Raw genomic sequence first — 21,542 nt, forward strand, 5'->3', positions numbered from 1 at the left:
AGTCTTGATGGGCCAGATGGATGGGCCCGTGGCTGGATTGGTAAAGGGCAGAGAGCTCCAGTCCGACTCAGACGCCAGCAAGGTGGAGGTGGAGTACTGGTTTGGGCTGGTATCATCAAAGATGAGCTTGTGGGGCCTTTTCGGGTTGAGGATGGAGTCAAGCTCAACTCCCAGTCCTACTGCCAGTTTCTGGAAGACACCTTCTTCAAGCAGTGGTACAGGAAGAAGTCTGCATCCTTCAAGAAAAACATGATTTTCATGCAGGACAATGCTCCATCACACGCGTCCAAGTACTCCACAGCGTGGCTGGCAAGAAAGGGTATAAAAGAAGAAAAACTAATGACATGGCCTCCTTGTTCACCTGATCTGAACCCCATTGAGAACCTGTGGTCCATCATCAAATGTGAGATTTACAAGGAGGGAAAACAGTACACCTCTCTGAACAGTGTCTGGGAGGCTGTGGTTGCTGCTGCACGCAATGTTGATGGTGAACAGATCAAAACACTGACAGAATCCATGGATGGCAGGCTTTTGAGTGTCCTTGCAAAGAAAGGTGGCTATATTGGTCGCTGATTTGTTTTTGAATGTCAGAAATGTATATTTGTGAATGTGGAGATGTTATATTGGTTTCACTGGTAAAAATAAATAATTGAAATGGGTATATATTTGTTTTTTGTTAAGTTGCCTAATAATTATGCACAGTAATAGTCACCTGCACACACAGATATCCCCCTAAAATAGCTAAAACTAAAAACAAACTAAAAACTACTTCCAGAAACATTCAGCTTTGATATTAATGAGTTTTTTGGGTTCATTGAGAACATGGTTGTTGTTCAATAATAAAATTATTCCTCAAAAATACAACTTGCCTAATAGTCAAAGGAGCTTGCAAAGAAAAGCGTCTGGACTTCTTTAAGTTACTTGAAGATGTTTCACCTCTCATCCGAGAAGCTTCTTCAGTTCTAAGGTCAAATGGTGGAGAGTCCCAGATATAAACCTAGTGGGAGTAACCCCCCACAGAGGGACAAAAGGATCACATATTACAAAATCTTCACTTCTTTCTGTTTATCATCATTTTTATGCATCCCCAGCTTGGTGGAAATATGGGAAAGAAGCAGATGAGTCTCAGAGTTTATTTTTCAGTTTAAGGATTAACATATCATTAATAAACCACAGTAATAACACATCATAACATGTAATAACATGATCAGGCCCACCAGGTTATGAGCAAAAATGTACCTGTATGAAGGTAAGGCAGGCTATGCAGATAAAAGAGCATTCCACTTACTAAATGGTTATGTCCATATTTTAAATGCATATTTTTCTAGAACAATCTGGCATTAGGGGTTACATTCAGAAGAAACAAAATTATAAAACAGAAAAGTTGTTGGTTATATTATCAAAATAAGAACTGTGTAACCTGTTTAACTAAAAACAAAACTAAAATCTTCAAATGGTTAACAGAATACATATTTAAGTAAATGCACATAAAAAAATAAATGCACATAAAAATATTTTTATGACTGATTAAACATTAACAGTAGACTATTTTAAACAGAAATAATTTCATCCTGAATATCATAGATAAGTAACAGCCAGCAGAGAGCAGACCCTCTGAGTCGGACACTGCCTCCTACAGGATTTTTGCAGTCTTGAAGAAAGGCAGTCTAAAGGGTTGTGTGGTTTTGTGTATTTCTTTAGTTTTTGCAGACATACGATATATAATAGATGGATATAGTCAATGTTCTGCATTGATTAGTGAAGTTCCAATGTGAAGACTCAAAGCCTTAAGTTGATGATTATGACTGCTGCTGTCTTGGTGTTTTAATACCTGATGTGAGAAAGGAGACACATCACACACTGGCTTGAGGTATATCGTGTTTTATCCTCCTTTCTGACAGTAGTGGTGTCTATAATTACCAATGCAACATCATGCTGTACTCAGTAAGACCAGAGATTAGCAACTTAAACTTAACTCCATCATAAAAGTCTACTGAGCTGACAGAGAAAGGCAGCTAACGGGCATTTTCTTATACATGTCTTTACATCTGGACTACATTTAGCAACTGGAAGAGTTTAAAAAGCTATTTAGCATGAGCTTTTATATACAGTCTATGGTTGCAATTATGTAAGCTAAAGATGTGAGGGGTCTTACTGTGACTCCTATTGTCAGATGTGCACCTGGAAAATACTTATGGACACATTCAATCATTTAATTAACTGATTACAGTTGATTATAAAACTGTAATGTTTGAAATCTTTCATATTTTACAATTTTCAAATGCTGATAAGGTGCGCCTACAACCCCCCCAAAATTCACATCAGATATTTTTTATAGAAGGAAGGAGTGCATGGTGAACTCAGGGTTGCTGCCTTAAGTGGAGGAGTTCAAGTATCTCATTGTCTTTTTCACAGTAGATAAATAAGACACTGTGGCAGATTGACAGACGGATTGGCGTAGCTGTAATGCGGACCCCATATTGGTCTGCTAAAGTGAGGTGAGCAGAAAACGGAGTCGAGCTACTAATATGTCATTCAGTCACCAACTCGCTTCAGGCCATATGAACTGAGCCCTTTTCTTTCTTTCCTTCCTTCCTTCCTTCCTTCCTTCCTTCCTTCCTTCCTTCCTTCCTTCCTTCCTTCCTTCCTTCCTTCCTTCCTTCTCCCAGAATGCATTTAAATACAAGACAGACTGTCAGAAAAACATGTGAATAAAAAAGCAAATATAGAAGCTTTTCATAGAGACTTAGAGCTAAGCAATAATTAACCTTTATATTGATCCTCGTTTCTTTTACATATGTAGGATGTTTAGCAAATGCAACAGACACTGTATGATATGCTTCAATGAACATGAAAAAGAAAAGAATAAAAAAGTCCAGAGGGGGACATGGCATGCTAAAATACTGGCGACTGTAGACAAAGATTTTCAGAAAGCGTGACCCCTGACCACTGAGATTCTAACTCGTGATTTTGGCATATTTAAGACTATGCCAAAGCATCTGAAATGAATTTCAGTCTGGACTTTGACTAAGCTACTTCAAATCCTTAATTTAATTCACTCCCACCACCATGTTTACTTTGGTATGATGTGGGATGCTGTTTTGGCTTTCATAAATCAAATGAAAACAATTATTTTAATAAACATTTCATGCGCTGATGTTAAAAGAAGAGAACAGTCTACAGGATGACGCAGCAGCAGGTTGCTGGATAGTCGTCAGCATTGACTTTGTGTTCGTTGCCGTACACATAGTAGGCGTGGGTGTTGTCTTTCCACTCGTAGTTCACCCTGGTGATGGGGATCAGCTCGACCGTCTGCCTCTGAAAGAGAGAGATAGAGGTGCGTGTCAGCTTGAGTAGGAAAGCATTAGCTTAGCTTAGCATAGACTAAAAGCTGGAGGAAAGGAAACACATCAGCCTCATTCTGTCGTACGTCTTGACCGTCTCTGATTCGCATAAACATTAAATGGTAGATCATTATTAAATATTAATAATGATTGCTGTGACTCATTTGTCACAAGCTGAAATTTGTGGCAATGATTGAACATGACTATCTCAAAGACTATTAAAGATAAAAGCCTAATATTTTAAAATATGTTTTTAAAATATGTTCAAATATGTAAAAATAAATATCTAAATATTTAAAATTTGAAAAAAGTGCAAGACTACTACAAAGTCCTATATATGAAAGCAAACTAATAAAAAAAACTTCCCATTTCAAAAGACAGAAAGTGAAAATTTCTAAATAGTATATAGTTATCTTTCACAACAATGCTAAAATAAAACTGAATCCTTTTTAACATTAAATGATTATGATTTTCTTCATTTTTGTGATTATTTCCATTTAACTTTCATGTTTAATTGAGCAAATATCACAAGCTGTACCACAAAAACATCAGCAGATAGTAAAAATGGCACTATACCACTTTTTTATATCCGATACCGATATCATAATTTTGGATATCTGCTGATATGAATCCAATATAGTGTATTTTTTAATCAATAAAACTGTTTTTTAAATATTTTGCTGCATTTTGTATAAGTTCATACTCAAGTTTAAACAAAAAAAAAACTAAAGCTATTCTGTTATACCTGTATGCAAAAAATACACTGCACCCAAAATATTTCATAGTTCAGCATAGTGATGTGCGATACCACTGATTTCCTTTCCGATCCGATACCAAGTAATCGTCAGGGTGGTATCGACGATACTGATCCGATACCGATACTTTGTACAAAAACGTATTTTATTTATTGTATCTCAAATTATAGCGTCATAATGATTACAGGACATCAGATTTCTTGTTCTTATCACTTAGTAATGCAGAGTTCATCATATAGAAATAAAAAAACTGAAGTTGTGCGCTATTTGAACACCTTGCCTGCCTGCAGCACTAAAGGACTCCGTGAGAGACGTCACCTGTCCCTCTCCTCCTCTTCAGTTCGCCTCAACATACGCTATTCTGTGATATGATTTACTCTGAGGTGTTTGACAAGGTTAGTGATGTTGCCACAACCATACATGCCAACCCTCCTGATTTTTCCAGGAGAATCCCGAATTTCAGTGCCCCTCCTGAAAATCTCCCGGAGCCACCATTCTCCCGAATTTCTCCCGATTTTCCACCCGGACAACAAAATTGAAAAACCATATCGCAGAATTTATAGCGCGGCCCAGCCAATTCCAGTTTCCAACAATGGCGGCAGCGACTTAGTTTTAATATTACTCTTGTTACGGCCTCCGGCCTCAGGTGGCCCCGCCTTCCTCTAGGTAAATCAATGTGTTCCAGGACTTGTGTGTGATTGGTTACTGGGAGACCCGTGCCAACCCTCTCTTATGCAGAATGAAGTGTGCCAGACCACACGGACGATTGGCTGCCCCGGGATCCCATGATGCTCCAAGAGGCAATCAGTGGCTGATCGTACCCACCTGTGGCTACAAAAGGCTGGAGGTCCTTCACTCAGTGGCTGCTGCTTAGGACTGAACATGCAGTTTGCCCTTCGTGCCTCCCTCGTCGATCTTTTTTGAACTTATTCATATTGCTGAACTTTGTCGAACCTTGGTGCATGCTTTAAACTTAGCCTGATTAGAGTTTTGAGCTGCTAGCGGGCTGTGAGTAGGATTTTGTGAAGCTGGCTTGCCTTAGTTAAAACCCTAGCTTTTATTTTGTGTGCGGCCAGCCTGCCTTAGTTACCCTTTAACTTTTACTCGTGACTGTTCTTTCTTTATGTAATAATTGTCTGCCCAGTGGTCTGTTGCACAGCCCTGTCGGTTTTCTGTTTAAAGTTTGTAATTAAAACCTTTTGCTTTACTCAGTTTTGTGTTGGGGGGCTCGTGTATGTTACTCCCTCCCTGACGCCTAGCAGAGGGGGTCGTAACACTCTTATTTCTCTTTCTGGGTCGCAAAAAAACTTTTAACATATTTTCAGGTGAGAATGTAGCTGTGTAAACTTCAAATATCTGAACCGACCGACACATCGTCTTCAAACCCCTGCGGTCTTTCATTACTCGGGTTAAACATGATATATAAGTCACTTTGATAACTTAAAAATGTTATTGTTTGGCTTTTTCAGTGTTTTATTTGTTCATGAGCAAATCAGTTTGGCTGAGATTAAAGTTATTAGATTAGATTAAATTAAATTTAACTTAATTAATCCCTCGGGAGGGTTTTTACACAGCTGAATAAACGTTAAACAGAAAACTAATTAAACAAAGTGTGAGACGGTCGAGAGTTTACGCCAGCGCCCTGTTATATTTTAGATAGCAAGGAGCAGACGGCAGAGTTTCACTTCACCGAGGGAGCTCGTGACGTACTACCCGGCTTTCTTTAGACCACGAAGGCCGGGTCCTCAGGTGGAAGCAGCTTCTGAATTTGGACACCCTCGCTGTTTCCGGGCCGGCCAATAATAAAGGTGATATTTAATGCATTTTATCCGATGAATAAACACTGTAAAATGTATTTTGAATGTCTCCCTAATTCTGAGGTCTCAAGTATGGCCACAATACCTCACTCTTGGAGCACTTTTTTGCCACATGTATCACAAACCATATCTCAGCTGTTTGTGGAGGTAAAATATGTCCACACAATTACGCTCAGCCATTGTTGTGAGTGCGCACGCCAAGGGGCTGCGAGACATTTATACAGCCGTATTTCGCACATCACTATGAAAGAGGAAGTAGTTCCTTTGAATGTAGACAAGATCTGAATGTTATAGTTTCTTTCCACTGTGTTCCTGTTAATGATAAACTACAAATTTACCCTAAATTACTAAAATATCGATATTTTAATGTGAGAATTGATTCTAGAACATAAATGATTATGTATCGGAGGAATCGATATTTCAGGATCGATCCGCACATCACTAGTTCAGCAATACTGATCAATCTAATAAACTTAAACCTACACCATCCTCCCTATTCTGGTATTTTAAAGAGTACTTAGTGGAAATATTAAGCAACCTAACTAATAGGGTTGCAAACTCCCAGCAATATAAATAGGGAACCACTCCCCACCCTCCGCCTCGTGATGCTTAATCGACGTAATTTAATTTAATGCACGTGTAAAAAAAAACCCAAAAAAACAAAATGCACAGAAATCAATTATTTTTCTACAATAATTAAATAGATTCAACATCTTTCTTCAACAGAATTGCAGACTGCACAGATGGTACCTTTCCAAAGGAAAAAGTACTGTAGCTTATAAATTTGACTTAATAGTTCCTATATACAATAATGGATTTCTATACATTTACATCAGATGAAAACTTTGGGTGTAAGATTCAGATAATTATGTATTAAAAGCTCGACATTTTAAATGAGAATAAGATGGAAAAGCATGTCTTTGTGCCCCCTTTTCCCTGTTAATGCCCTACCTGCCCCCTGGCTAAACTTTGCTAGACCCGCCCCTGCACAGTTACCAGCCGTCAGCTACGTAGAAAAGGATCCTGGTCTAGAAAGTAATATTAATCTCCATAAGTTGATTCTGTTCATCTGGACGTAGCGTTTTGTGGGAGAAACGTTTCGTCACTCATCCAAGTGACTTCTTCAGGCTCAGCTGACTGCAGGTTTCCCCAACCTTATAAACAGTACAACATTCTAACAACAGCTTATAAGCTCAAACGTGCTGCTGTTGTTTAGCCGCTGGTTTCCTTTTTCTGGTGCAAAGTGGGCCAAAAACAAACAAGGGAGACGGGACTTGCGACAGAAAAGCCGATCAGCCGATCAGTTTCATGATTGAAGTAGCAACAGGAGAGGGAGAGAGAGAGAAGAGGCAGTCGCTCCATATATCGGTTGTTATGCTTAACGTGGGAATGCTTTACAAACATTCAGACATTAACTTACACACTTCTTCTCTCTGGGATAACTTTCTTGGAGATGAAATGCCGGTTTGGTAGCGAGACGCCAAGTGCTCAACCAGACCACCGAGAGGTCTCGCACGCCACAGCCGCTCTATCACATGACGCATACTGCTCCGACGTGCTATGAGTTGAGTTACGCCATGGCGCAAGTTTTTCTTTGAGGCGCTTTCGTGATATTTAATGGATTGATTACATTTTTTTATTACCGATATGTAATATTGGATCGGTCCATCCCCAGTAGATAGTCTAGCTTAAATAGAACAAAATCCTTGAATTTATGTTCTTTGTGAATTGTACTCCTTTTTTTTTTTTTAATGTTGTTTCCATCCCCTGATGTATTACTTGATATGGTTTTTTGAAATCGTTTTTCAAGATCAACTTTGACATTGGGTGCTAACAATAAAGGTCAAGGCCAAATGTTTAGTCAACCAAGATACTCGTGCCCCCCCCCCCAAAGCCTTTTATATTATTGTGAAGTTTGAAGATGATCCATAAAAACTTGGGTGGGTTATATATGTTTTTGCTGATTTACATATTTTATGTGACCCTCGACCTGATTTTCACCAAAATTAAATCAGCTCGAGCTGTCCTTGGCATCTACCATCACAACATCATCACCATCAATTTGAAAATGATATCTTGAAAATTGTTAACACTACACTGCTAACAGACAAACAATTCCTTTGGGTAGGTGGATATTAGGGATGCAACGATACACAAAATTCACGGTTCGGTTCGATACTTTGGTGTCACGGTTCGATATTTTTTCGATACAAAAAAAATGTTCATGCCTTTTTAATTTGTCATTTATTAAAATTATAAATATATATTTTAACTCAAAAGTACAGTTTTTAAATTTAACCCTAACCCTTGTGCGTGTTTTTTATTTTGACAGCGAATGCGCACCTGCGGACCACTTATGTGCAGCCCTGGTTATTTAGCTCGTCATATTGCAGCCACAGAAATTCTTTTGTCCATGAAACCATAATGCTGCACTTTCTTTTTGCCTTATAGTCTCATTTGTCATAACTTCTCCGTTTTGTGGTAAGCTTTTCTTTGGCTGTCACTTCTTCACCCTGACCTGTCTTATTTGGCTCAGCAGAACTAAAATATATATCCTGCTGCTTTTACACAAGGACTCACATAAGCTCAGCGATTCTCTGCGCGATCAACCTCTCACATGTTTAAGCTGCGGGAGATTTCACTTGTCATGTTTGCATAGTAAGCTAACGATTGATAAGACGATGTCAGAGGAATTGGTGCACAAATTATCATCACTCACAGATCAGTGCTGTCGCTCTCTATACACAGTTCGCACGATTGCAAAGTGAAAGCAAAAAAACAAGCGCAAATTTAAACGCGATTTCAATATGTCACATATTGACAGTGGCTCACCGATGCCAATGACATAATTACCCAGCTACATTTCTGAAAGAATGCAAAAGCATTGACATATATTTTTCCTTCCTACAATAGCCCGACGGGCAGGGCAGAGAAAGATTTTGGTAGCCCGTCTGAAAAAAATCGCTAGCTCCGGGACGTCGGGCTAGCGATATTGCAAGCCCTGTATCTGATTGAGGAATCACTCATCTTTGGAAAAGAGAGTTTATTACAGAGAAATGTCTCTTTCCAAAATAAAAGCTATACTATCCGCTTCTTCTGGGCTATATTCTCAGCAGCATAAGGAGAATCATGTGCTAACAGCTGTCTAAATGACTCGGCTAAAGTTAGTAGCATGCTTGTTGTTTTTGTCTTTGCACTAGGATGATGTCAGCGTAAATGTGCAGTCATATTCGTTGTGTTCCCACTAGTGCTTTCAGGTTAATCTCGTTGAAATGACCTTAACGCCACAACACGGCAAATCTCCGTTAACGAGCTACCGCCGATCGCCTCGTGCATGGGGCTAGACGGCCAACACGTTAACGAGCTAACTGCGCTAACACACTAGTTCCCACCCATGTAATTGAGCATTGCATGGCACATCCAACATACTGTTTTACTTTAGTCCATGACTCGCTTACCTTCAGGGTCATACGTCACATGAAAACCAAAATAATTCCAAACGCCAGATCTGAATGAGGGTGGGGGAGGTCCATGTTGCAAGGAGAGCTTAACTTCTGTCTTGCTAGCTTGTAATTTATTTTATCAACTTTCCTTCTGACTATGCTGTCTGTGTTGAGCGCTCAGTGGATCTGCGCTCGACAGTGCAGCCTAGGCGGAGTAGTCGAACGCAGATTCACAATATCAACACAGACAGCATCGTCAGAAGGAAAGTTGATAAAATAAATTACAAATGTTGTATTGTTCGATACATATGCGTACCGAACCGAAAGCACTGTATCGAACGGTTCAATATCGATACGAATATCGTTGCACCCCTAGTGGATAACTATATACTGTTCAGAAATAGCGACTAGTTGTCTTTTGCAAGGTCAAGGTTTTTTTTTTTATTAGTGTGTTCTCAAAAATGTATTCATTCATTTCAAGACACCTTCAGTCACGACGCACCACAGAACACTACATGTGGCCATCAAACTGTATATCTCCTTATGACATGTGGACTAATTTCACAAAATCTCGCTGATACTTTACATAGTATTGTTTTAACTTTGGAATATTTCATTTTAATTAAACATTGCACTCTGAAGGTCTTTGAAAACGTTTCTTGTGTCATAAGAACAAACCCCTCTAAAACCCCACATTGTAAATTACACCACAACCTTTCCTGGAATTGTAAATGTATGTGTCTCATCACACTCATGACACTGTGATTGGCCCATTTGGTGCTTTTGTTTCTTCTACACATTTCTGGTTACTTCCAGAATTGTGTAGTTCATGTTTTGTTGCAACTGACTGGGAGTTGCAACATAAAGAGAGAAACTCCCCACCAACAAGCATTTTGGTGGCAAAATTGCAGAGCAACACAGGCACACTAGAATAGACCTTTTGTTTTTCTCTTGAGCTGTGTGTCGGCCTACCTGCTGCAGAATCCTGGAGGTTTGGCCATACTTCGTTTGATGTTCTTTGATCAGACGGTCAGAGGCCTGAGAGACTCCTGGGTTTGGAAACCCAAACAGCGGGTAAACCTGAGAGATAAAAGAGAGAAATTAACATGCAATATACACACAGCTAACCCCAGCAATGTCTTTTACTTCTTACGTTTATGTTTACCTAAACTACATCTGGCTGAAGTGAGCCCCTGCTGTGGCATTATGTTTTACTTATGAAGATTAGTTCATCTTTAAAATGCGAAATTTGGAATACAGCATTCTAAACTATTGTGTAGAAATTACTGTGATGTAGTTTATTGTGTATATTTTGGTATGAAATAACTGAACTGAAAAGTGTGAAGCTACATTAGCTGTGTGTGTGTGTGTCTGTGGTTTTCATGGGGACCAAAAACTGGTAGTTTACTATACTACACTACAGGGAGTGCAGAATTATTAGGCAAATGAGTATTTTGTCCACATCATCCTCTCCATACATGTTGTCTTACTCCAAGCTGTATAGGCTCGAAAGCCTACTACCAATTAAGCATATTAGGTGATGTGCATCTCTGTAATGAGAAGGGGTGTGGTCTAATGACATCAACACCCTATGTATATTTGTGAATGTGGAGATGTTATATTGGTTTCACTGGTAAAAATAAATAATTGAAATGGGTATATATTTGTTTTTTGTTGAGTTGCCTAATAATTATGCACAGTAATAGTCACCTGCACACACAGATATCCCCCTAAAATAGCTAAAACTAAAAACAAACTAAAAACTACTTCCAAAAACATTCAGCTTTGATATTAATGAGTTTTTTGGGTTCATTGAGAACATGGTTGTTGTTCAATAATAAAATTATTCCTCAAAAATACAACTTGCCTAATAATTATGCACTCCCTGTATACAGCCCTCGTTTGAAGGCATTTTTGAGACTCAAAATGTGGTTTTAGTGTCAGGGTTACAATTAGGTTAGGTTTAGGGGAAGGGTCAGGGTTAGGCAATCATTTTTGATGGTTAGGGTAAGCGGCTAGGGAAAGCATTATGTCAATGAGATGTCTCCACAAGGATATAAATACACACAGACGAGTGTGTGTGTGTGTGTGTGGGTGTGTGTGCATACCAAGTTCTGGCTGTTCTTGAACAGCTCCTTCCCATTCACTGAGCACAGCTTATCAGTCTTTAAACCAGAGTTATGCTCCACCACGTGGTCTTCCACATTGTTTTTCCTAAATACACACAATAACTATATTCATATATATGTACCAAATCACAACATCTTCAAGAAACCTTGAAGATGTTTCTTCGAGGTTAATTAAGAAACATAATTCAGCAATCCAGTGTTGGAACAGCTCAGTACTTGTACTCACCACTCCACTTTGAGCTCGATGTAGGTCAGCAGTTGGCGTTTTCCTTTACAGGTTTGACACTCCTTTTTCCCTCTGCCATTACACTTACTACAACTAAACACAAACATAGACGTGACACATTAACCTTTTGTTTTTCTTTTTGTGGTCACATCAATATCTTCTTTAGGCCCTAGTTGGTGGTTGTTCTAGGTGGTTGGCCACATAACCAGTATGCTGCTTTGCTGTATTTGATCACCAACAGTTGGTTTTCACTGGCAACAGTCTCAATGTTCTTGTTTCAGGTGTGACCACATATGGAAATTCCATATTGCATTTCAACAAACGGGCCTATCAAGGTTTTATTTCAGCAAGGTCCAGGTTTTGGAGGCGGTCTTCATACTAATGTTAGGCTGCTTCTTCTTCGCTTGGCCCATTCTGCTGTGGATGTAATCTGTGATCTGATTTTTGAACTATCAAATGAATGCGTTTAAATTCACTGCTTAATTGGGGCACCATTGAGATGAAAAGCAGCCGCCGATGCTCTGTGGTGTTGATTTAGAGTCCATATGGCCCGGCAATGCAGGAATTGTCACAGAGGATGTCAGTCACCTCTGCATCGTCATTTGTATCGATAAGCTGTCATTAGCAAACATCAGTCTTGAATCATACATCCATGAACATACATCATCCAAATAATTCTTATTCCAAAACTCATTTCCTCAAGACTCAACTGTTCCTAAAGCCAAGCCTGAATCGAATAAGAGTTTTTAAATGTGAATTGAAATCAGCTTTGTAATAATCTAAAATCATCTTTGGGAGGTGCTTTTCTAGATTTACCTGGATTTACCTGGCAGGGAAGGGTTGGACCATTCTTGTTTCCTTAGATCAGATTTATTTATTTTTTTAAAATTCTAATATTTCTGTATTTCATTTATTATTTTCTGAGTATGTGTACGCTTATTCTGTTAATATTGCTGCTTATCTTCACATCCTCCAGAACATAATTTAACAGATTCCATCCTTCACGTCTTTTAAAATAAAATAAAAAAATATATATATTTTTTAAATCAAAATTGAGTTATTGCGGGATGCAGATAGAGGACACAGATGATTGTGGTGCGACTATCTCTGCTCATGTATTCATCAGGCAAGTCTGTAGTGCTAGATATCAAAAAGTCAGTTGTTGATTCTTTTGGTTTTATTGCTGGTTGCACTGCAGACAAGATGCAGCTGCTCTGCACACAGGAGCAGACTCTGCTTCAAGAATTGTTTTCGTGGTTGTGTGTGTGGGGGGGACCAGTGCTAATGTCACGTCCACTTGTGCTTTCACAGCTTTGTTGTACTCAACAAACATCTTGTTTCCACTTTTAGCAGGAACAGTTTTTCTTGAATATTTTGAAAAGTGTGGTGTTTTGCTGTTGGTCTGCCCTCTTGTAGCTCCCTTTTTAGGTATGAAGTCATCATTTGAGGCTGACACACTGCTCTCATTCTCAGAAATGTCTGTAATTATCTTGTTGTGGAGTACGCTAGGCCAAGTAGTATCATTGATATTGATATTCTTGCTTTCTTAATCACGTATAAATTTATACACTTATTATTGCAGATAGGAAAATATGGCTCAACCTTAACAGAAACTCAGCATCCCTGTTTTATCTATAGTCACAGTTATTTATATCACCTAAATTTTAAAAAGAGAAGAAAAAAGAATGGAAGTCTGGTTATGATTGCACTTGAATGCCGAATGAATGAACGGCTAACTAGATATATTATTAATGGTTTGCATGCATAAACAGAAAACCTGGCTGTTTTGGTCCCTTTTTAAAAAAATCTCCAGTTTACTGCATTGGATTGATTTGCTCTAAAAACATGTACTCATATTCTGAAGTAATAATTGCCTTTTTATTTATGGTAATGTTGTATGCATAGTTTTGTTCTGAAAAAAGTAGTACCTTTCTTTGCCTGTGCCATTGCAGTGACTGCAGGCCGCATCCAACTTCACTCCAGTGCCATCACACACCCAGCAAGCTTTCTACAAAGACACAAATAAGCATTTTTTTTAACATTACCACCAGATTTCTCCTGTCAGCAATTATTATGCATTGTTGAGAATTTTCTTACTTTTCCACATCCATTGCACTCAGTGCATTGCTCTACACCTGTTGCATGGCAGGTGTTGCATTCCTAAAAACACACACACACAAAAAAGTTAATAATAAGATTATTGTCACACTGACAGACACTTCTCCTTAGATCCTTAGAACCTTCCCACACATTCCATGTTAACAGCTTAACTTCTAATCAGAGATCAAGCTAAATCAAAACTGCAAATAAAGTTGTGGTAGGAGTTTGCATGTGCTCAGAAAAAGGTTTTTATAGTCAAATGAGAAAAGAAAAAGAGCTATGTGGCCACAATGACAAGAAGTATGTTTGGATTAGTAAAGGTGAGGCATTCAAACCTAAATGTACCAGCTGTTAAAGATGGTGGACGTAGCAAATTCTTCAAATTCATCTCAAAACAACAGCTACATGATTGAAATGCTGAGCGCTCCAGCAGGACAATGATCCCTAACACACATCGTTGTTCTGTTGATTTAGCCTTGGGGTTCTACATTGCCGGAAAAAAAAAAGATTGTTTATTAATCCTCACCTTTGACTCTGCATTTGGGTCATTTTCACATACAATCATGACACTACTGAAATGTCTTGAAGAACTGCTGTATTGAGAACCCTTGAACACTATCGGTAACCCAAGAAACAACCTCCGGTCCTTTCAAGACCCTGTCAAACCCATGGAACATTTTCAGATTTGACAGCTTTAATTCACAAAGGGCTGCTTACAACTTTTCAAGGTTCCCTGCCAGCTTTACTGTGCCTATATATCCAACCATTACTTGAGTCAGCTCAATGCATTTAAAAAAAAAAAAAAAAAAAAAAAAAAAAAAAAAAAGCTCTAGAAAAATCCCATGGACAACTAGCAACCCAATGAAATCTTTGGAGCATGATAATTCCTTAAGTTCATGTAAGGACCACTGAAATCTATTCCTTAGACCATAAAAACGTTTTCAAAGCTACTGTGGTACTTAATACATGTCCAGTGATTGGGGGGGGAATTCGATTTACATAATGAAAGTTGTGTCAGCCCTCTTAAAGCTAAAACCAGCACTTTGATAGATAGCTTCTGTTATTCAGTCACCTTGACAGAGGATGTGAATGGCACCCGGATCTTCACTTTATGGTCACTGAAGAGATTGGGGGGCGTGGCCTGGACCTCCCACGGTTGTGGAGCAGGTTGGGTGTAAAAGTCAGCAGGCTCACCTATTAATTATACAAGAGCTCACAGCAAGTGACAGTAAAAAACAAACTGATGTTTAGGTAAGGATTAGGCAACGATGTCCAAAAGAGGAATTCGTTATAATGAAAGCAGAAGCAAGTGTGTTTCTCCAGTGTTGAATTGACACTAGAAAGTGTCTATATGGGTCCACTCTTTTGAGTGTTAAACATTTTTGACAGTGTTATATTTTTAACAGTAACCTAGTCCGTTTTAAAGATTAACAATGATGTTGAGCAGTGCTGATTTCCTAACACTGGACTATTACTAGCATTTTGAGTTATTTTCCAGTGTTGGAAAATCAGCACTGCTCAGTGTTAGTCATTGCTAACCTTTAAAACTGACTAGGTTACTGTTAAAACTATCACACTGTCAAAAATGTTCATTTAATACTCAAAAGAGTGGACCTATATAGACACTTTCTAGTGTCAATTCAACACTGGAGATTTTGCAGTGGCATTTTTCCATGTAGTTTCTGTTATGGTCCTGGGTCTGTTAGAAAGTGACTTTGAGGTTTTTTTTTTAGTAAATCTTGGTATTGTTTGGAATTATATTCATGTATCTGTTCCCCATAGTGGAACAGTTGTGGTATTTAGTTTCTTTCCCTTGTTCAGTTTTCTGTGATTAGTTTGTTTTTGTATCTCCCTCTCGTTTCCTCTTCCCTCGTTATCTTGTGTATTTATCATTTAGTCGCCCCACTAGCTGTGATTTTCCCCATGTTTCCTTTTTAGTTCAGGGATTTTTTTTTACCCGTTTCTCGACTGCCTGTAAATTGTTCTGGACTGAATAAAATGAAAATGTGTTTTTACCTTCATATGGTTTCTGGGCCCACTCAGTTGACCTGGACTCAGTGAACGTCTCTAGACGGTACTAAGGAACAGAAAACTGACTTTACCAAGAGAAACTGGATGTGATGATAAGATTCCCCTGTCAACGTACAACGAACTTTGTGAGCCTTCAGTGTGTTTCTGGATCAGGATGAAGTTGTATTAATGCACATGTAGATTAAAAAAAAAACAAGAGGGAAACAAGTTAGGGCGAAAATATTTTATAACAAAAAAATATTATGAATGGTTGTCGTTAGCATAAAACTGTAGGTAGAAATAACTGATGTTAGCTTACTAGTAACAGCGTGGTGTGCATTACTGCATAACAAATCCTGCTGTAAGACTAATCTACAGTGTAGTTTTCGACCACGTGCAACAGCCCTGAAGATTTGTAATGAAATAAACTGTCCAACCCACAAAACTGCACAATTATTTGCTGCCATGGGGTTGGCAAACTACTGCTTCAGTAGGTTTGGACACTTACTTAAAGCCCTCAGGTTTCTGAGAAAAAAAAAATCATTACACATGTTAATTTTTCAACAGTTCATTATCATTCAATTATGTCCTTTGGTCAAATATTTGGAAAAAACATTTAAACTGAATAAAAGCAGTTCAAACCAGACGTCTTTAGTAGACTGATCAAGATAGTAAAGGCAGATATGGAGGTAACTCAGTCCGCAGCATCACTGATGCTGACAGCATTATAAATAGGGAACATTTAATCACCCTAAATGTGTTGAATGGCTCCATGGAGGTGATGACTCCCTGAGTGACCGGAGCGTCACTGTAGCAGCAATGAGACGACACAAATTCCTTGAATGCCTTACGAGCCTCATCCTCAGAAAGAGAGGGGATGCTACAATACACACAAACTCTGTGTTAAACCAGAATATTCTACTGGTTGGTGAGCAGCTCAGAAACACAGGTAATATGTCGTACCTCCATTCAGGATTTTCAGGGGCAGGTTGGGGTGGGGCTACTGGCTCCGTGGGCATGGGAGGGGGCAGGAAACCTCCTGCATCAATGACAAATTTTCAAGTACAAGCAACAGGATTAATGTGAGGAATTATGTGAACCGGGCTTTTCTTACCTCCTCCTGGCACAGTGCCTTCATAGCCTGGGACATTGCCAAACATGTTGGCTTGGGGTGCCATGACAGGTGGATACATAGCTGGAATGAAAAACAAGAAACAAAAAATTCAAACCAATCTTCTGGGTGAAATTAAAACTAGTCATGTCTCCAGCTTTCCATGTTTACTTTTTGATGCAAACCAAAGCTCTGACCAGGCAGCTTAGGAGGTCTGACATTTTGTCTTGGCAAGAAACTGATTCCACTCTCTAGTTGGTGGCTGGTTAGCTTGGGATAAATACTGAAAGGGAAACAGCTATTCCAAATCTATTCAAAGTTAAAAAAAAAATATATATATATATTTCCGAGGAACTTATTAATTAGCACGTAATATCTTTGTGGTAGTGTGGTGTGGTTTCTTCTCAACAGCTAAAGAAAGGTAAGATGGAATAGGTTTAGGGAGAGAAAGTTAACTGGTATAGCCTGGCTTATCAACCAGCACCTTTTTATCCAGTTAGGATAGGATGTTAGGACCTCGAAGTCTCATGAATACCTGATGAATATAGTGGTGGCTCATGAGGTAGAGCATGTCATAGACTAATCGGAAGGTTGGTGATTCGATCAGTGATTCGAGCTCCAGTGCTCATGCCAAATATCCTTGGGCTACTAAACCCAGGTTTGTGTCCGATGTATCCACTGGAGCATGAACATGTGTAAATGTTAGATAGAAAGCACCTCCGGGTGTGAATGGGTGAATGAGGAAAGTTTTACAAAGTGCTCAGGTAGAGTAGAAAAGCGCTAGGAACCAGCCTATTTACCATGAATACAGTGCCCAGGACACAACTGCACCCACATGTGCTTTGCAATTTAGAGGCATGCAGAGCGTTTATTGGTCAGTTATATCTTTTGTATAAGTACAGTGAAAATACACACTGTGGTACTGTACTCTACTGTGAGATCTCTCTCTGTCTCTCTGCTGGGAAGTGAAATCACTGCTATAACTGGGTTTCTTTAAGTTGTACAAAAATAACATTTTAAATAAAATTTGAATTTTATTTCTAGGCTGGACTAGCTTATCTGAAAGACCTTAAAGTACGGTATCACCCCATTACACCACTTGCGCTCAGACTTCAGGTTTACTTGTGGTTCCTAGAATATTTAAAAGTAGAATGACAGGCAGAGACTTCAGCTTTCAGGCCCCTCTCCTGTGGAACCAGCGCCCAGTTTGCATTCCTGAGACAGACACTATCTCTACTTTTAAGATTGGGCTTAAAATGATTCTTTTTGATAAAGCATATAGTTGGAGCTGAATCGGGGGACCCTGAAACATCCCTTAGTTATGCTGTAAAAGGTCGAGGCTGCTGGGGGATTCCCATGATACACTGAGTGTTTCTTCTTCTCTCACCACAGGTTCTCGTTTTTACTCATGACCTTTCATGACAATTAAACTAATGACTTTAAACCAGAGAACCAGAGAACCTCACAAGATTTTCCCTCCACTTCCATTTTGTTTACAATAAGCTACCACATTTTTAAATTCAAAATCACTGACATCTGTCTCTGTGTCTCCCTTTCTCTCGCTCTGCGTCTTAGTTGTGTCTCTTTTTTGTCTCCCTTACTTCTTCCCATGTTCTTCTATTTGTTTCATCCTTGTCTCTTCAGCCTGTCGTGTGTTCCTGGGTTTGCTTATCTCTATGCCAATGTCAAGCTTGCGTGTTTTTCATTTAGTTAATTGTTATTTCATGTGCACTGTGTCCAGCTTTGCATCCCGTTTTGTTCTAATTTGTTCCTGCTATGTAATTATGTGTTTCCACTTCCCTTATCACCCATCAGTGTATATATATATTATCTCTGGCTTCCTATGTCATTTGTCGGAGTGTCTGTTTTCCCACCCAGTGTCCTCCAGTGTCCCCTCCCTGAGCCCAGTGCATGCTCCTGGGAGGTCATCTGATTGTGGAGTTTTCTCTGTACTACTCTTGCAGCTGTTCTAGCATCTCAAAAAAGAATGAGTATGTTAACCTGACACCCAAGCAATTACCGAGGAAGGACTGGGCTCAGTAGTTGAAGAAAAAAAAAAAAACCAGACACAAAAAACTGAAATTAGCGAAACAACTTGATTGTAAAAATGTAAACAAAAAATCCTGTTGCTTATTGCCCAAATTGCACTATGTACAAAACAGAAAGTTCCTGTTAATTCGGATTTTTTATTTTATTTTTTTCAATTTCACTTAATTTCTGTCGCTACTACAAAGGCGAACATCTGCATTAAATTCTTCAGGAAATAAGGTTCAGATGGGTTAATGAGTTTCATCTGGAGTTTACTGTCCGAAAGAGAAAACAACTGAAACTCCTTAAAAAACAAAAAACAGAAATAGATTAAAGCAGCAAATATATTCAGTTTAGTGAATGCTGAGGTTTAACGTGATTCTGACTTCTTAATCTTCTCGCACTGAATGTGTTTATAGAAGAAACAGCGTTTCAGTCCTGTCAAAGTATTTTTCTTTCACAAAAGTACTTTTTTCTCCTGCACAACTGTAAGCAAATAGAGAAAAAATGCACACGTTGGACTAAGAAATTTCAAGAGTCTAAGAATGCAGATTGTAATCGAAACACATTTACGAAGGTGGACTATCAGAAGCCGAGCTTGCGCGTTTAATGGCCCGGAGGCGTTTGGTGGTCGGTTTCGTGATAGTTCCTAAAGTCTGCCGTCCTGTGTTTCAATTCTTACCTGCGCTGTTCATTCTGCTGCAGATCAATCACGCTGTTATCAGCTGATTTTTATTGATCCGTTATAATCTCTCTGAGTTTTAGTAGTTATCCCCCGTTTCCCCTCCGTCGGGAGCGCGCAATAGTGATGGGTCGTTCGCGAACGAAATGGCTCTTAGAGCCGACTCTTTGACGTGAACGACGCGAGCCGGCCCCTTATCGCGAGCCGTCACGTGGGTTTTTTTTTTTTTTTTTTTCTTTCTCTCAGCCTCTCTCTCGCACTTTTTTTCCGCTTCACTCTGCACGCGAGCCTTGTGCTTTACGCTGGGCAGAGGGGGGAGGGGCTGTAGTTACACTCAGTAGCACAGGAACAGAGCCAGAGAGAGAGAAAGAGAGGCAGGGACAACAACATTAGAAAGGTATAGTAATCATCCACAACTATTTTCAGTTGCAGATGATAAAGGATTGAGAAAGTTTATTCATGCAGGTCCATATGACAGAGAATATGCATGTTCTTTTAGTTTTCATATTATAATTTATATTTAATTGTGTTGTGGTTTGCAGTGTTTTGTGTTCTTTTCACTTTAAATTTGTGAAAGGAAAAAGCTGAAAATTTAAATAGTTAAAACTTGAAATGTGAATAGTTGATTTTTGTATTATATGATTTATTTATTACATTTTATGTGGAGTGAATAAATAAAAGTATATTTACGGTGGCCCCTAGAGACAAAGCACATACAAACTTCAAATCACGTACGAACTCTGAAGCATGTACAAACTCCAAAACACGTAAAAACACGTACAAACTCCAAAACACGTAAAAACTCCAAAACACGTAAAAACACATACAAACTCCGAAGCACATAAAAACTCAGAAGCATATAAAAACTCAAAACACGTACAAAAGACAACAGAAGTGCTCCAGGATGCTGGGCGCAGTGTTGAGCCTTTGTTATCTTGTGGCTACACAAGCCAGCAAGTACCAACGACCGGATTTGGTGTGTGGTAATAACAGGTAAATGAACTTTTTTTTAAATTATTTGAATATATATACGAGTGCCTGTGTATAAATACACAAACAATACACACATGCTTTCAATTGTGTAATTTAAGTGATCTAGTAGCTCTGCTTTGGAAGTTCAGTTCATGCTAGAAATGTGTTTTGGAGTTTGTACGTGTTTTGTCTCTAGGGGCCACCGCATATATTTATATATAAACATATATAAATAAAACCACTTGTTTTTATGTTAGTAATTCCTTTTGTGCATAATTTTATATTATTGTTAATAATAAATTAATTAAAGCAACAAAACAACCTGAAGAGCCGGTTCGGAGCCGAAAGAGCCGGCTCTTTTTAGTGAGCCGAACCGAAAGAGCCGGCTCTCTAAAAAGAGCCGGAAATCCCATCACTAGCGCGCAATGAGCACGGATAGCGGATCTAGTTGTAGAAAACGTGGACGACGCCCAAAACATGAAGCCAAAACGTCCCTATCGCCCCCTGGTGTCTGGCTGCAGTATGGGTCATAAACCCCGCCCCCTCCATGTTAGCGGATGGGACTGAGGTCAGACTAAAATAAATTAATTCTCCTCAGATACATTTTTTCCAAAGATTCTTTCTTTTGTTATCAATAATTCTCATCACGCTGATTTATGTCCAAGGGGTCTCCTTTCCCATAAGTTTGATTCAAACTCCTACCACGGTGATGTTAAATTGGGGCGTAACGTCATCATAACAGCTTTGACTGGCAGCTGCAGTCACGGAGAGACTTGTATATCTCTGTTCGGGAATAGCAGATAGAGCGTAGGAGAGAGAGGGCCAGCGTTTACGTTACAAAACCACGACCGACTGTTTTAACTTGACAGCTATGGCGTTATTTTTGTGCCACTATTCTGAGCGCACGTAAAAAAAAATTAAGCGC

At 39.0% G+C, this 21,542-nt stretch overlaps 1 protein-coding gene across 1 annotated transcript; it reads right to left on the reverse strand.

Moving 5' to 3' along the window:
- Window positions 1-1,119: 1,119 nt before the first annotated feature.
- Window positions 1,120-19,789, reverse strand: LOC101476973 (protein SSUH2 homolog). Its single transcript, XM_004547415.6, has 12 exons — window positions 19,646-19,789; window positions 16,939-17,019; window positions 16,788-16,863; window positions 16,575-16,704; window positions 15,831-15,891; window positions 14,887-15,008; window positions 13,812-13,874; window positions 13,643-13,722; window positions 11,715-11,807; window positions 11,468-11,573; window positions 10,332-10,439; window positions 1,120-3,318 (listed from the first exon to the last, which is right to left on the reverse strand). The coding sequence occupies exons 1-12, from the start codon at window positions 19,656-19,658 to the stop codon at window positions 3,178-3,180; spliced, it is 1,074 nt and encodes a 357-aa protein (XP_004547472.1). The 5' UTR covers window positions 19,659-19,789; the 3' UTR covers window positions 1,120-3,177.
- Window positions 19,790-21,542: the final 1,753 nt, after the last annotated feature.

This window comes from Maylandia zebra, linkage group LG5, assembly GCF_041146795.1.
Source record: "Maylandia zebra isolate NMK-2024a linkage group LG5, Mzebra_GT3a, whole genome shotgun sequence".
NCBI lineage: Eukaryota > Metazoa > Chordata > Actinopteri > Cichliformes > Cichlidae > Maylandia > Maylandia zebra.